The sequence below is a fragment of the Bos indicus genome, chromosome 7 (assembly GCF_029378745.1).
Source record: "Bos indicus isolate NIAB-ARS_2022 breed Sahiwal x Tharparkar chromosome 7, NIAB-ARS_B.indTharparkar_mat_pri_1.0, whole genome shotgun sequence".
Classification (NCBI taxonomy): domain Eukaryota; kingdom Metazoa; phylum Chordata; class Mammalia; order Artiodactyla; family Bovidae; genus Bos; species Bos indicus.
This window is the reverse complement of record NC_091766.1, coordinates 22,497,943-22,512,411: the sequence shown is the minus strand read 5'-3', so window position 1 is coordinate 22,512,411 and position 14,469 is coordinate 22,497,943. Positions and strand designations below refer to the sequence as shown.

Below are 14,469 nucleotides of genomic sequence, written 5' to 3'. Positions count from 1 at the left end.
TTCTTGCCTAGAGAATCCCATGGACAGTCTGAGTGACTAACACTTTCACTTTTGGGGGCTTCCCAAGTTGACACTAGAGGTAAAGAACCCACCTACCAAGGCAAGAGACATAAGATATGTGGGTTTGATCCCTGCATCAGGAAGATGCCCTGGAGGAGGAAATGGCAACCCACTCCAGTATTCTTGCCTGGAGAGTCCCATGGACAGAGGAGCCTAGTGGGCTACAGTCCATGAGGTCGCAGAGTCAGACGCCACTGAAAGTGACTTAGCACACATACAATAGTAGTAGAGTACTATGTGTACCAGTACTAGACAAAAGAAGTGAATAAAACAGTTCTTTTCCTTGTAGAACTAAAAATCTAACAGACGAAAGAGACATTTAACAAACAGCTAGACAACTTAGTATAATTAAATATATATTTCAAATATGTCTAATAAAAGTAATAATAATGATAGCAAATGCTAACTCATATAGCACCTAGTATTTGATCAGGTATTATTCTGTTTTACATGTATCTACTCTTTTATTCCTCACAATTCTATGAAGTAGGTACTAATACTAATCCCATTTTACAGATGAAGCTGTTAAAGAGCAACAATGTTTATATAAACTTTCCAAGAAAGAACTTAAGTTAATCTAGGCAAATCAAGGAAGTGACATTTAAACTGGGACTACAAAAAAGCATTGGAGTTAAAGTGAAAGAAGAATGAGAGGTCAAGAAAGACATTCCAAGCTGAGGTAACTATGTATGTCCAGTCTCTTAATCAAAAAGCAATTTGCTAGAGCCAAGAAAGGGACAAACGTACACGAATTCCAAGACTAAGGTTAATGTCTACTGATGCTAGAAGGTTAATGTCTACTGTGCCATGTCCCCTCACTAGACCATCTTACAATGAAGTTGCTGCTGTTTAGTTTCAAAAAAGTTATAACTTCAGAATGGGAAAGAGAAAAGATACTGTATAGCTAGGAAGTTGATGGGAGAAAGGTGTGTGTGTGAGAGAGAGCGAGCTTTTACGTATATATCTATGCACAATATCTTATCTTCTCTACAACAGGATAATGAAACTAAGTCAGAATTTACATACAATATACCTTTCCCAACGTTCAATGTGTATCTGCGTTATACATTAACCAGATTCCCTCAAGGTAGGAGGATGCAATCAACCTTTGAAAAATAGTCCCTTTCTTCTGATGCCAGCACTGTAATTTTTAAGATTATTATTTCTTTCTCATCTTGTACAGGGGATCACACTGACTAAAGGCTCATTCTATGCATTCATACCTGACTCTACAAAAATCTCTGATAAAGTTTATAATTTTAACTTGCCAATATGATACATGATTATCTCAAAAATGTTTAAGAGCTGACCAGTGGAACAATTCTCAAAATTTTTGAAAATCTGTCTCCCAGGTTAAAATCCCCAACTTGGCTCAAATAAAATTCTCTTTATTTCTTCTTGACTATTAACTAAATTTTCATTGACACAAAGAAATCTAGGTCCCACTCTGTCTTTAACTACTCTTTTCCCCACTTCATACACTGCCAGTAAGTAAAATCATTTTTATTGGTTTACTATTGTCCTTCCAGTATTCTTTTTTCAAATATAAGCGTATTCTTTTTCCTCTTCTCTTTCAGAAAAAGTGATTCAGTTCCGCCCTTGCTTTATTTTCCACTAATATCATAGAGAATCATTTCATCTATCTTTAGAAATGCTTCCTCATTCTTTCTGTTTTAAATACAGCTGCATAGTATTCCAGTGTGGAAATATACTACAGCTTATTTAACCAGTCATCTGTTAATGACATTGCCAATGGAACTGCTGGGTCAAAACATAAATACATAAAATTTTGGTAGATACTGCCAGATTATCCTCCATGGATATCATTTCACTCACTTCAACAGCAAAATACTGCCACTAAATAATTGGGTTTTTCCCAATCTAAAAGAAAAGAACTAAAATCACAAAACAGTTTTTATTTTCATTTCCTTGTGAAAAAGAGGAAGAATCTTATTGAACGTGTGATGCCATCTGTATGTGAACTCCCTGCTCTCATCCTTCACCCAGTTTTCTACTGAGCAGTTCTCCTGTCTTGATTGATAGGAATTCTTTATATAAAAACATTACCAGCTGGTCTTATATCCCATAAAAGTGTTTTCCCAGGATATCATGTGTCTTTTAATTTTCCTTATGGTAAGTTTTTTCCTTTTTCACTTGTTTGCCTTTACTCTGTTTTGTTCATCATCCAAGTTACTTCCTTTTCTATCAGGTTGTCAAATTTATAAGCCTTTTACTTATGGCTTCTGCATTTTGAATAATAGCTAAAAGGTGTTTTCCACTCCAAAGATACATAGGAACTCATGTTTTCTTTGGTAATGTTTGTTTTATTTTTTACATTTAAATGTTTGATACACTTGAGACATGAATCTAAGTTGATTTCTCTTGTATCTGGCTAATTATCTCAATACCATTTATTAATCTTTACCCTACTGATTCAAGGATGCCTTTATCGTATATTAAATTCCTACATGGATTTAATCTATCTGATCTTTTATTTCCATTAGTCTGTTGGTCTATTTATGCTCCAATAAAATATTGTTTTAATTATTAACTCAACCTTACAACTCTTCTTTTTCAGTTTTCCAACTTATTATTGCTATTTTTTTCCCTTTGAACTTTAGAATCTGCTGTCTAGTTCCAGATATGACCACCCGCCAATAATATTAATAGTTAAGGTTGGCATTTTTATTGAGATACATTTTTTAAAAAGCAACTTAGAACAGAGAGCGTTATAACCAAAAGTACATTACCCAGAAACATATTTTGCCTTTTTATTTGTTCAAGCTTTTATGTACTTCAGGAGATTTAAAGTTTTAAACATAAAGATTTTGTTAACTTTATGCAAAGGCACTTTCAAAAATTGCTGTTTTAAATGAAGCTTAGATTCCTTCATACTTACAATTGGAAGTTATCTGCATATACTGAGTTCACTGATTTCTGTATATCAACACTGAAGAAGATTCAATAACCTAACCAAATCCTATGTTCTAAATCTGGAATCACAATCACGATTCAACTATTGGCACTTGTACAGTTTCAGTGTGCAAAACTCTGACATATTAAAATTTATATTCACCTTTCCAAAGATACGTGAGCCTGCGAATGTGAAGGCTGAAACATGAGTTAATGCAACTTCACTGGCAGTACATAAAAAAGCATTAGATTATTACCATAAAAACAATGTCCAGGATAAAGATAGTAGCATATGATCAACTCACACTTGATCCATCTGCCTATATCAGTGTTCAAAGAAACCACTTCACACTTCAACTAGATGATGAATAAGGTCTGAGGATCAAATGTAAAAAAATAAAAATAGACTTTTACAAACACGTGAACTCTCTGGATTAAATCCACTGAATATCTGACTCATTTGTCACAGAATATAACAGAGCTGGAATGAAAAAATGTTCTGAGAAAGTTATACATTAATAAAATTTTATTTCAGCATTTTAAGACAATCAGGAAGCTGCTGATGCCCAAACTATCACATCATTATGCACAGACCCAGATATCGTGTAGAAAGTTCAAAATTATCATTTACATCACACTCTTTGCCTATACAGAACTCATAATTTAAAGCTTTTTTTCCCAGTAGATGAAAAAAAAATACTTAATGATTCCAACAGCTCACAATCTGGGGGGCGGGGGGGGGAAAAACATGCTCTCTGGTGTTCAAAAGGAATATATAAAATCTTCATGAAAGTATTTATAGGATTTTGATAATAAACTTCCTAACTTATAACCTACATGCAGGTCAGGAAGCAACAGTTAGAACTGGACATGGAACAACAGACTGGTTCCAAATAGGAGAAGGAGTTCATCAAGGCTGTATATTGTCACCCTGCTTATTTAACTTCTATGCAGAGTACATCATGAGAAACACTGGGCTGGAAGAAGCACAAGCTGGAATCAAGATTCCTGGGAGGAATGTTGGCTTAAAGCTCAACATTCAGAAAACAAAGATCATGGCATCTGGTCCATCACTTCATAGGAAATAGATGGGGAAACAGTGGAAACAGTGTCAGACTTTATTTTGGGGGGCTCCAAAATCACTGCAGATGGTGACTTCGGCCATTAAAAGAAATTAAAAGACATTTACTCCCTGGAAGGAGAGTTATGACCAACCTAGATAGCATATTAAAAAGCAGAGATATTACTTTGTCATCAAAGGTCCATCTAGTCAAGGCTATGGTTTTTCCTGTGGTCATGTATGGATGTGAGAGTTGGACTGTGAAAAAAGCCGAGTGCCAAAGAATTGATGCTTTTGAACTGTGATGTTGGAGAAGACTCTTGGGAGTCCCTTGGACTGCGAGGAGATCCAACCACTCCATCCTAAAGGAGATCAGTCCTGGGTGTTCATTGGAAAGACATGTTGAAGATGAAACTCCAGTACTTTGGCCACCTCAAGAGAAGAGTTAACTCATTGGAAAAGACTCTGATGCTGGGAGGGACTGGAGGCAGGAGGAGAAGGGGACGACAGAGGATGAGATGGCTGGATGGCATCACCAACTCGATGCACCTGAGTTCGAGTCAACTCGGGGAGTTGGTGATGGATAGGGAGGCCTGGCGTGCTGCAATTCGCAAAGAGTCAGACACGACTGAGCGACTGAACTAAACTCTACTTATGATTAAAGCTGATCAAAAATATGTACTGAATAATTAACACATGTGAGGCAGGGTGCAGTTTAGGAAGCAAAGGTGAATAACAGACAAATTTTTTACTTTTTTTTGTTTGTGATTTAAAAACAAATACAGCTATGACACAGAAGTCTATGAAAGGCTATCAATATAAACAAAGGACCAAGAGAATTCTGATGTAGGAGAAAAGATGTATACCTGGAGCAATCAGAAAGGATTCATAAAATGGTGATAAAATAAACCCGAAAAAGGGCAGATCTTCATCTAGGATGACAGCACATAAGATGAGGATATATAAAACAAATGAGACTGCAAGCACTCAAGGCTGTTTGATTTCTAGTCACTGATGAGCCTAGACCAAAGTTCAAAAAGAAGAAGCAGGCATATAAGAAAATTTCAGAAGAATGAATGCACAGTATGAGATTAGAGCCAGTAGACAGACTGAGAAACATAGAGACTCAGAGATAAGGCCAAGAAGAGATACTGAAGAGAGACAAAGGAGAGACAGATGAGACACTGAGGAGAGCCCGAGAGACAGTGAGGCAGAGAAACTAAGAGACACAAAGACACACTGAGAAGAATCAAAAAAAAAAAAAAGAGAGACAGAGACAGAAAAGGACAGGACATATATACAAGAAAGTAAAAGGATAATCATATATTTGGCGTTGGGTAATGAGACTTTGTGAAGACTTGCAGGGAAAGAAAAAAGAGCTAACCAAAAGAGAAGAAGGAGATAGAAGACTAATGAGACTAATGAAGCATCATCTCAGAAAAGGTGGGCAGGAAGGGTTCAAGAAACAGCATGAAAAGAAGATTCATAATGATGTTTAAAACAGAAAGGAAGAATGCTACAGTAACACAACGAGTAGCATTAATCAAGAGAAACAGTAAAGAAGAGGTCATATCCTTCAATTTAATGGAACATCATCAAGAACACACAAAAAAATTCAATAAATATTTGCTAAAGAAATAATAAAGAGTATTAATTAATCAATCACTGTCAACCTTAAAAGTCTTAGACAAGTTCTGCTGACCTATTAGCATTCTAAATACAAAGACGACATGCTTATCACATTTGCAGCTAGACTTAGATTTCAACTGTCTGCTTGACCATCTACAGCTTTGACTCTTAGGCATCTCAGTTCAGTTCAGTTCAGTCGCTTAGTTGTGTCCAACTCTTTGCAACCCCATGAACTGCAGCACGCCAGGCCTCCCTGTCCATCACCAACTCCCAGAGTCCACCCACACCCATGTCCATTCAGTCGGTGATGCCATCCAACCATCTCATCCTCTGTTGTCCCCTTCTCCTTCTGCCCTCAATCTTTCCCAACATCAGGGTCTTTTCAAATGAGTCATCTCTTCGCATCAGGTGGCCAAAGTATTGGAGTTTCAGCTTCAACATCAGTCCTTCCAGTGAACACCCAGGACTGATCTCCTTTAGGATGGCCTGGTTGGATATCCTTGCAGTCCAAGGGACTCTCAAGAGTCTTCTCCAACACCACAGTTCAAAAGCATCAATTCTTTGGTGCTCAGCTTTCTCTATAGTCCAATTCTCATATCCATACGTGACCACTGGAAAAACCATAGCCTTGACTACACAGACCTTTGTTGACAAAGTAAGGTCTCTGCTTTTTAATATGCTATCTAGGTTGATCATAACTTTCCTTCCAAGGAGTAAGCATCTTGTAATTTCATGGCTGCAATCACCATCTGCAGTGATTTTGGAGCCCAGAAAAATAAAGTCAGCCACTGTTTCCACTGTTTCCCCATCAATTTGCCATGAAGTGATGGGACCGGATGCCATGATCTTACTTTTCTGAAAGTTGAGCTTTAAGCCAACTTTTTCACTCTCCTCCTTCACTTTCATCAAGAGACTCTTTAGTTCTTCATTTTCTGCCATAAGCGTGGTGTCATCTGCATATCTGAGGTTATTGATATTTCTCCTGGCAATCTTGATTCCAGCTTGTGCTTCCTCCAGCGCAGTGTTTCTCATGATGTACTCTGCATATAAGTTAAATAAGCAGGGTGACAATATACAGCCTTGACATACTCCTTTACCTATTTGGAACCACTCTGTTGTTCCATGTCCAGTTCTAACTGGTGCTTTCTGACCTGCATAGAGGTTTCTTAAGAGGCAGGTCAGGTGGTCAGGTATTCCCATCTCTTTAAGAATTTTCCACAGTTTATTGTGATCCACACAGTCAAAGGCTTTGGCTCTCACTACTCAGCTATTCAACCATTTTGGTTGAATTCACCATACACTTCCTTCTCCCTCATTCCTCCCACAGCCAACATGGAGGTTTTTTCACTATACTTAAAAAACTGACATATAAGTGACAACAGAATTATATTCAATTCAGATGTATGACATAATGATGATGCAGTGGTTTGTATACATTATGAAAAGATCTCTACGATAAGTCTAGTTAATTTCTCCAAATAAGACATACAGATGGCTAACAAACACGTGAAAAGATGCTCAACATCACTCATTATCAGAGAAATGCAAATCAAAACCACAATGAGGTACCATCTCACGCTGGTCAGAATGGCTGCTATCAAAAAGTCTACAAACAATAAATGCTGGAGAAGGTGTGGAGAAAAGGGAACCCTCTTACACTGTTGGTGAGAATGCAAACTAGCACAGTCACTATGAAGAACATGTGGAGATTCCTTAAAAAACTGGAAAAAGAACTGCCATATGACCCAGCAATCCCACTGCTGGGCATACACACCGAGGAAACCAGAATTGAAAGAGATATGTGTACCCCAATGTTCATCACAGCACTGTTTACAATAGCTAGGACATGGAAGCAACCTAGATGTCCATCAGCAGACGAATGGATAAGAAAGCTGTGGTACACACACACAATGGAATATTACTCAGCTACTAAAAAGAACGCATCTGAGTCAGTTCTAATGAGGTGGATGAAACTGGAGCCTATTATATAGAGTGAAGTAAATCAGAAAGAAAAACACCAGTATATTAACACATATATATTTTTAAATTTAAAAAGATGGTATTGACGACCCTATATGCAAGACAGGAAAAGAGACACAGATGTAAAGAACAGACTTTTGGACTCTGTGGGAGAAGGGGAGAGTAGGATGATTTGAGAGAATAGCATTGAAACATGTACATTACCATATGTGAAACAGATGACCAGTCCAAGTTCCTTGCATGAAACGGCACTCAAAGCCAGTGCACTGGCACAACCCAGAGGGATGGGATGGGGAGGGAGATGGAAAGGGGTTTTGGGATGGGGGGACACGTGTACACCCATGGCTGATTCATGTCAATGTATGGCAATAACCACCACAATATTGTAAAGTAATTAGCCTCCAATTAAAATTAATTAAAAAATATAAGTCTAGTTAACATCCATCATTATGCATAGTTTTAAAAATTTTTCCTGTTATGTGATCTTTTACATTTTAGCAACTTTCAAATATACAATATAGTGTCATTAACTACAGTGATCACGATGTATGTTATAGCCCCATGACTTATTTATTTTATAACTGGAAATTTGTACATTTTCACGCCCCTTCACTCATTTTCCCCACTCCCCACACCCTGTCTCTTGCAACAACCTATTTGTTCTCTGTATCTGTTAGTTTTTTTTTATGTTCCACCTATAAGTGAGATCATACAGAATTGCCTTTCTGTGTCTGACTTCTTCCACTTAGCATAATGGCCTCAAGGTCTATCCATGTTAACAAAAACAGCAAGGCTTCCTTTTTTTTATGGCTGAATTATATTTTTATTCATTCATCCATTAGTGGGTGCTTAAGCTTCATCCATGTCTTGGGTATTATAAATAATGCTGCAATAAACATGAGAGTGCAATGCACATATCTTTTCAGGTTAGTGTTCTTATTTTCTTCTGGTAAATACACAGAAGCAGAACTGCTGAACCATGTGGCACGTGTATTTTCAGTTTTCTAAGGGACCTCCCCTCATTGTTTTCAATTGTGGCTACACCAATTTCCACACCCACAAATAGTGTACAGGGGTTCCCTTTTCTCCACATCCTCGTCAACATTTGTCATTTCTTGTCTTTTCGGTAATAGTCATCTGACAAGATGATACATCACTGTGGTTTTTATTTGTATTTCCCCGATTATTAGATGCTGAGCACCTTTTCATGTATCTGCTGGTCAACTCTGCCTTCTTCGGAAACTGTCCATTCAGATCTTCAGCTCACTTTTCAATTACATTGTTTGTTTTCTGCTACTCAGTTACATGAATTCTTCAATATATACTTGATATTAACCCCTTATCTGATATATGATTTACAAATATTTTCTCCCATTTGGTACAGTCTTTTCATTTTGTTGATGGTTTCCTCTGTTGTGTGAAAGCGTTTTAGTTTGATGTAGTCTCATTTGTTAATTTTTACTTTTGTCATCTTCACTATCGGTCTCATATCCAAAAAAAAAATCACAGCAAAGACAATGTCAAGGAATTTACTGCTTGTTTTATTCTAGGGGTTTTATGGTTTTAGGTCTTATATTTAACTCTTTAATCCATTTTGAGCTAGTTTTTGTGTACAGTATTAGAGAGCAATCTAGTTTCATTCTTTTGCATGTGGCTGTCCAGTTTTCCAGCATCATTTATTGAAGAGACTATCCTATCCCACTGTATAGTTCTTGGCTCCTTTGCTGTAAGTTAATTGACCACATATGTGTGAATCTATTTCTGGACTCTCTACCAAACTGACTTTTTGGAACATAAAGCAGATGCCTACAATGGTTTCCCTTTGCACAGGATATAATCTAAACTTCTAACTCAAAGACCTATAAGGCCCTAAATACTCTGGCTCCTATTCTACCTCTCTCCAATTTCATCTCTCAACTAAGTTACATACTACTTTACTATCATTCCAGCCAGACTGGTCTTGTTTTACATCCTTCAATTTACTGAGCTCCTAAGTTAATCTGTAAAATGCATTTGCTGATTCTACTAAAAGGAATACTCATCTCCTATACCATGCCTTCAATTTCTTCAGATCCCAAGTTGAATGTCACTTCTTCACTGAGACCTTCCTTAATACTCCTACACCCAAACTGATAAGAAATAGGTTCCTTCCTGTGGAATCTCGTAAGAATTCTGTATGTTTCTTTCACAGCTGTTATCATTGTTGTTGTTGTTTAGTCTCTCAGTTGTGTCCAATCCTTGGCGACCCCATGGCCAAGGACCCCATACAGCACACCAGGCCTCCCTGTTCTTCACCATCTCCCACAGTTGGTCCAAGTTCATGTCCATTGCATCAGTGATGCCATACAACCATCTCGTTCTCTGCTGCTCTCTTCTCCTTTTGCCTTCAATCATTCCCAGCATCAGAGACGTTTCCAATGAGAAGGCTGTTCTCATCAGATGACCCAAATACTGGAGCTTCACCATCAGTCCTTCCAATGAGTATACAGGGTTGATTTCCCTGTGGAATTATTTATTTGTTCAATCTTTACCTCTGCAAGAATGTCTAATTGCAGGCAACAAGAGAGGTAGAGACATAAATCTCCAAATGCCCAAAGCTTTGTAGATACTTAGTTATCTGCACAACTAAATAATACTTTAAGAAAATGTTGCAATTTTTTTTGTCAGACTGAAAAAAAAAATCCAGATAACAGCTAAGAAATCTAAACAAAGCACAATCTCCAGAAAACTAAATGTGTTACTGATCAGAGGAACATCATAAAACCTGACAATCAAAATAACTCAAAAATTACCAAGTACTTATTACATGCCACTTAAATAGACCATGAAGATGCTATTATAAATAAGACAATAGATCACAAGCAATAAATCAGATTTTTCTAAGAACACAAAACCTCAAGTACAAACTCCCAAATAGCTGTATGCCTATTAAAAAATAACTCTTTGTCTATTATAAGTCAATTCTATTGGTAGAAAAATCTTTCCCAAAGTGTTCTGCTTTGAGTTGTTTACTGAAATGTTAATGAAAATTGTCAATTTAGGGGAGGAGAGAAAAGACAGTTCTAGGCTTCCATTTCCAGATTACAGATCCAGGGGATGGAGAGTCCTTATGCCTGAAAGGGTAACAAAAGTAGCAGTAGCAAAATGACAGCAATCACTTGCATTTACTTGGATGACTAAGTGAATGGCCATGTACTCCTGCTAAACTGGTCATAAAATATTTCAAAATATGATATTCAAAGTCAACAGAATAGACATTCTTGCTACTGCTGTATAGAATGGGGAAATATGATGCACTAGGGCCTAAGATTTAACTTGCTTTATACCTTCAGACAAATAATGTCACCTCTCTGGTCACACTTTCTACAGCTATATAAGATGGGAGATTTGTACAGGTCCTCTTTAAGAATCCCTGTAGCTCTAGTCATATCTCACAATAGCAGTATATAAGTAAATGTCAAACTAAAATTTTCTCTGGTACTAGACCAATGCAAATAAGGCAAATATTTTTTCCTTTAAAAATTCTCAAAATCGGTGCTCTAAACTTTAATAACATGCTAAAATGTTGTATATTGACAAATAAAAAGTACCATAATTGAAATTTGACCCACTCTTTCTTGAATTAGAATATTTGGCATTAAACTTGAACCAAACCAATAACAATGCTCACCGATACTGATATGTCCTCATTTTTTCTCTTAACACTGGAGTCAAACAGGACATTTCTCCCTCGTCTTTCACAGTCTTGATATACAATCAGTCGAATCTGGCTTGGATCAAACTCTGGCAAAGGCCAACTTTAAAGAAAAATAAAGATTCATTAGAATTAGTTTAATAAATATTCCACATAAACACCTGGAAATAATAACCAAAACCCAAAGTTGTAGTACTGCTGCTCAAGGTAATACAGAAGATCTTTATATAAAATACTACCATTTAGTTTAGGGTTGAAAATTTACACAGCTGTGGCACTTTAGGTTAAAAAGAAAGAATAGCTGTGGCAAGTATCATTCAGTGTATATAAAATATAGTCATCCCATATGAATCTAAATATAGCTAATAAAAATATGTAAAAACATTTACTATAATGAAAATATATACTTATTTCATGGCATGGACTCAGATGGCATAAGATTAATAATCCTTAAATACTTTTGTTACTGTTTCTTTAATATGGAAATGAAAAAAACAGATCCAGTTTTCAGTTTAAATAACAAAAACTAATTACTTATAAAACAAAAACAAGTAAAAAGGTGGTGAACATCCAAATGGGATAGAAATTCCTCATGTATATTTGATACGAGTGAAAATGGCATAATCTTTTCGGAGAATAGGTTTTAAAATATATACACTAATTAGACAACATCTAGTAAAAATGAAGTTGACCCAGCAATTCTATTCCAGAAAAGTATGCCATTATACAAGAATGTTCAGAGCAGCACTGTTCATAATAGTTGAAAACTGCAAACTATTCATATACTTACCAACAGAATGGGTAAATATTCATACTATGAAATACTACACAACAAACATAACGAATGAACCTCAGTTGCAGGCAGAAACATAGACCATGAGCAGAAGAAATTAAAACAATTACACACATACACACAGTAGTGTATTTTGCCATTTATCAGTTCAGTTCAGTTCAGTTCGGTCGCTCAGTCGTGTCCGACTCTTCGAGACCCCGTGAATCGCAGCACGCCAGGCCTCCCTGTCCATCACCAACTCCCGGAGTTCACTGAGACTCACGTCCATCGAGTCAGTGATGCCATCCAGCCATCTCATCCTCTGTCGTCCCCTTCTCCTCCTGCCCCCAATCCCTCCCAGCATCAGAGTCTTTTCCAATGAGTCAACTCTTCCCATGAGGTGGCCAAAGTACTGGAGTTTCAGCTTTAGCATCATTCCTTCCAAAGAAATCCCAGGGCTGATCTCCTTCAGAATGGACTGGTTGGATCTCCTTGCAGTCCAAGGGACTCTCAAGAGTCTTCTCCAACACCACAGTTCAAAAGCATCAATTCTTTCGGTGCTCAGCTTTCTTCACAGTCCAACTCTCACATCCATACGTGACCACAGGAAAAACCATAGCCTTGACTAGACGGACCTTTGTTGGCAAAGTAATGTCTCTGCTTTTCAATTTGCCATTTATAGAAAGATTCACATCAAGTAAAGCTTTATCGAGTGATGCACATTTAGTTTTTAAAACTATCATGAAAACAAAAGAAATGATGGCTTCAAAAGCTTGGAGAGTGGTTATAGCTCAGAGTTAGGTGAGGGCAGTGAGATTTCACCAGGAAGGGACATACCATGAGGACTGGGGCACTGATGATGTTCTATTTTTGACCAGATAATGTTTACACAGATACAGTATCAAAAAGAAAAAAGAAAAATGCCACTGCATTTGTCCTGTGTGCTTTTATACAGGCATTGTATTTCACAACTTAAAAAACTAATGGAATGAGTGAGATGAGGAGAGGAAAAGGGAGAAAACAATGAATTGTATGACAGAGACACTAATCTAGTAAACTGCATGCACTACAACTTACAGGACGGCTGCCAAGCAAGAAGAGGATTGTGATTCCAGGAGCTGCCTATTGTAAGTTAGGCTAAGTGGTCAATTCCTCACAATTCATCAGTCACAGCTTTTGATTACATTCCTTCATTTCCTTAAGAGAACCTCAACCCTAATCCTAGTACTTCCCTGGTGGCTCAGTGGTAAACAATTCGCCTGCCAATGCAGGTTCAATCCTGAGTTAGGAAGATCCCCGAGAAAAGGAAATGGCAACCCACTCCAGTATTCTTGCCTGAGAAATTCCCCATGGACAGAGGAGCCTGTCCATGGGCTTACAGTCCATGGGGTCGCAAAAAGTCGGACACAACTTAGCGACTAAACAACAGCAGCAGCAACCCTAACCCTATCAATGAATGTTAAAAAAAAATCCATAACTGGCAATATAAAACATCTCCACCCCAATCTTGACAGAAAATATAATTTTAGTTTTCTTATATTTAATCCTTAGCAAATGTCTATGAATTGATGAAAAACTTATCCTGGACAATCAAACTAAACCAGGGATTCATCCTTAGATTACAATGATTTGCATCCCACTGAACAGCATTTATTAAACTGTGCTTTGATGTTAGGCAAAAGAAACCATAAAAGGACAGACTGATACAGAAAATCAGGAGGGTGGTCTCAAGAAAACTAAGAAAGAGGAGCACTTTAGAGAGGAAGAAGAAATATCAGGGCTGTTACTAAAAAGTATCCACTAGTTTTAGAAACAAAGAAGTCACTGGTGACCATGATAAAGACACTTCTCAGTACAGGGGTCAGACTGCAGAGATTTGAGGACCGAATAAGGGTAGAGAAAATAGAGGTTTTAAGACAAATATCAAAGAAAGTAAAAAAGAAAAGGAATCATGAAATAGAAGACAGTTATTTTGTTATTAAAAAGGACACGTGAACATGTTTACATATTGATGACAAAAGTGTGAAGTGGATGGGAGAGGAAGACTGACAAAGTAAGGTGTCTAAGGAAGTGGATGAGGACAGAATACAGAGTACAGATGAAAGAATTACCTCCGAAGAAAGGATAATCACTGCACTAGGACAAAAAGAAAAGATGGACACAGATACAGGAAGATTCAGAGATATGAGGGGAAGAATGGGGGAATTCATACCTAGAAGCCCTGTATACTTTCTAAAGCAGGTGAAGGAAAATAAAGGACAGGTTGTAAAATGTGGGGACAGTAGACAGCAAAAGAGAGCAGTCTTTGTAGCAAAAGAAAATGTGCTGACTGGCAAACGTAAGATTTCTTGGCAATTATGA

General features: G+C 37.3%; 1 protein-coding gene across 2 annotated transcripts in view; it reads right to left on the bottom strand.

Moving 5' to 3' along the window:
• Positions 1 to 14,469, bottom strand: part of FNIP1 (folliculin interacting protein 1) — a 120,908-nt gene that overhangs the window by 60,891 nt on the left and 45,548 nt on the right. For both annotated transcript variants that reach the window (XM_070792044.1, XM_070792045.1), the window contains exon 2: positions 11,313 to 11,439. In XM_070792044.1, the coding sequence (XP_070648145.1) occupies positions 11,313 to 11,439 (127 nt within the window). The remainder of the gene's footprint in view (positions 1 to 11,312; positions 11,440 to 14,469) is intronic.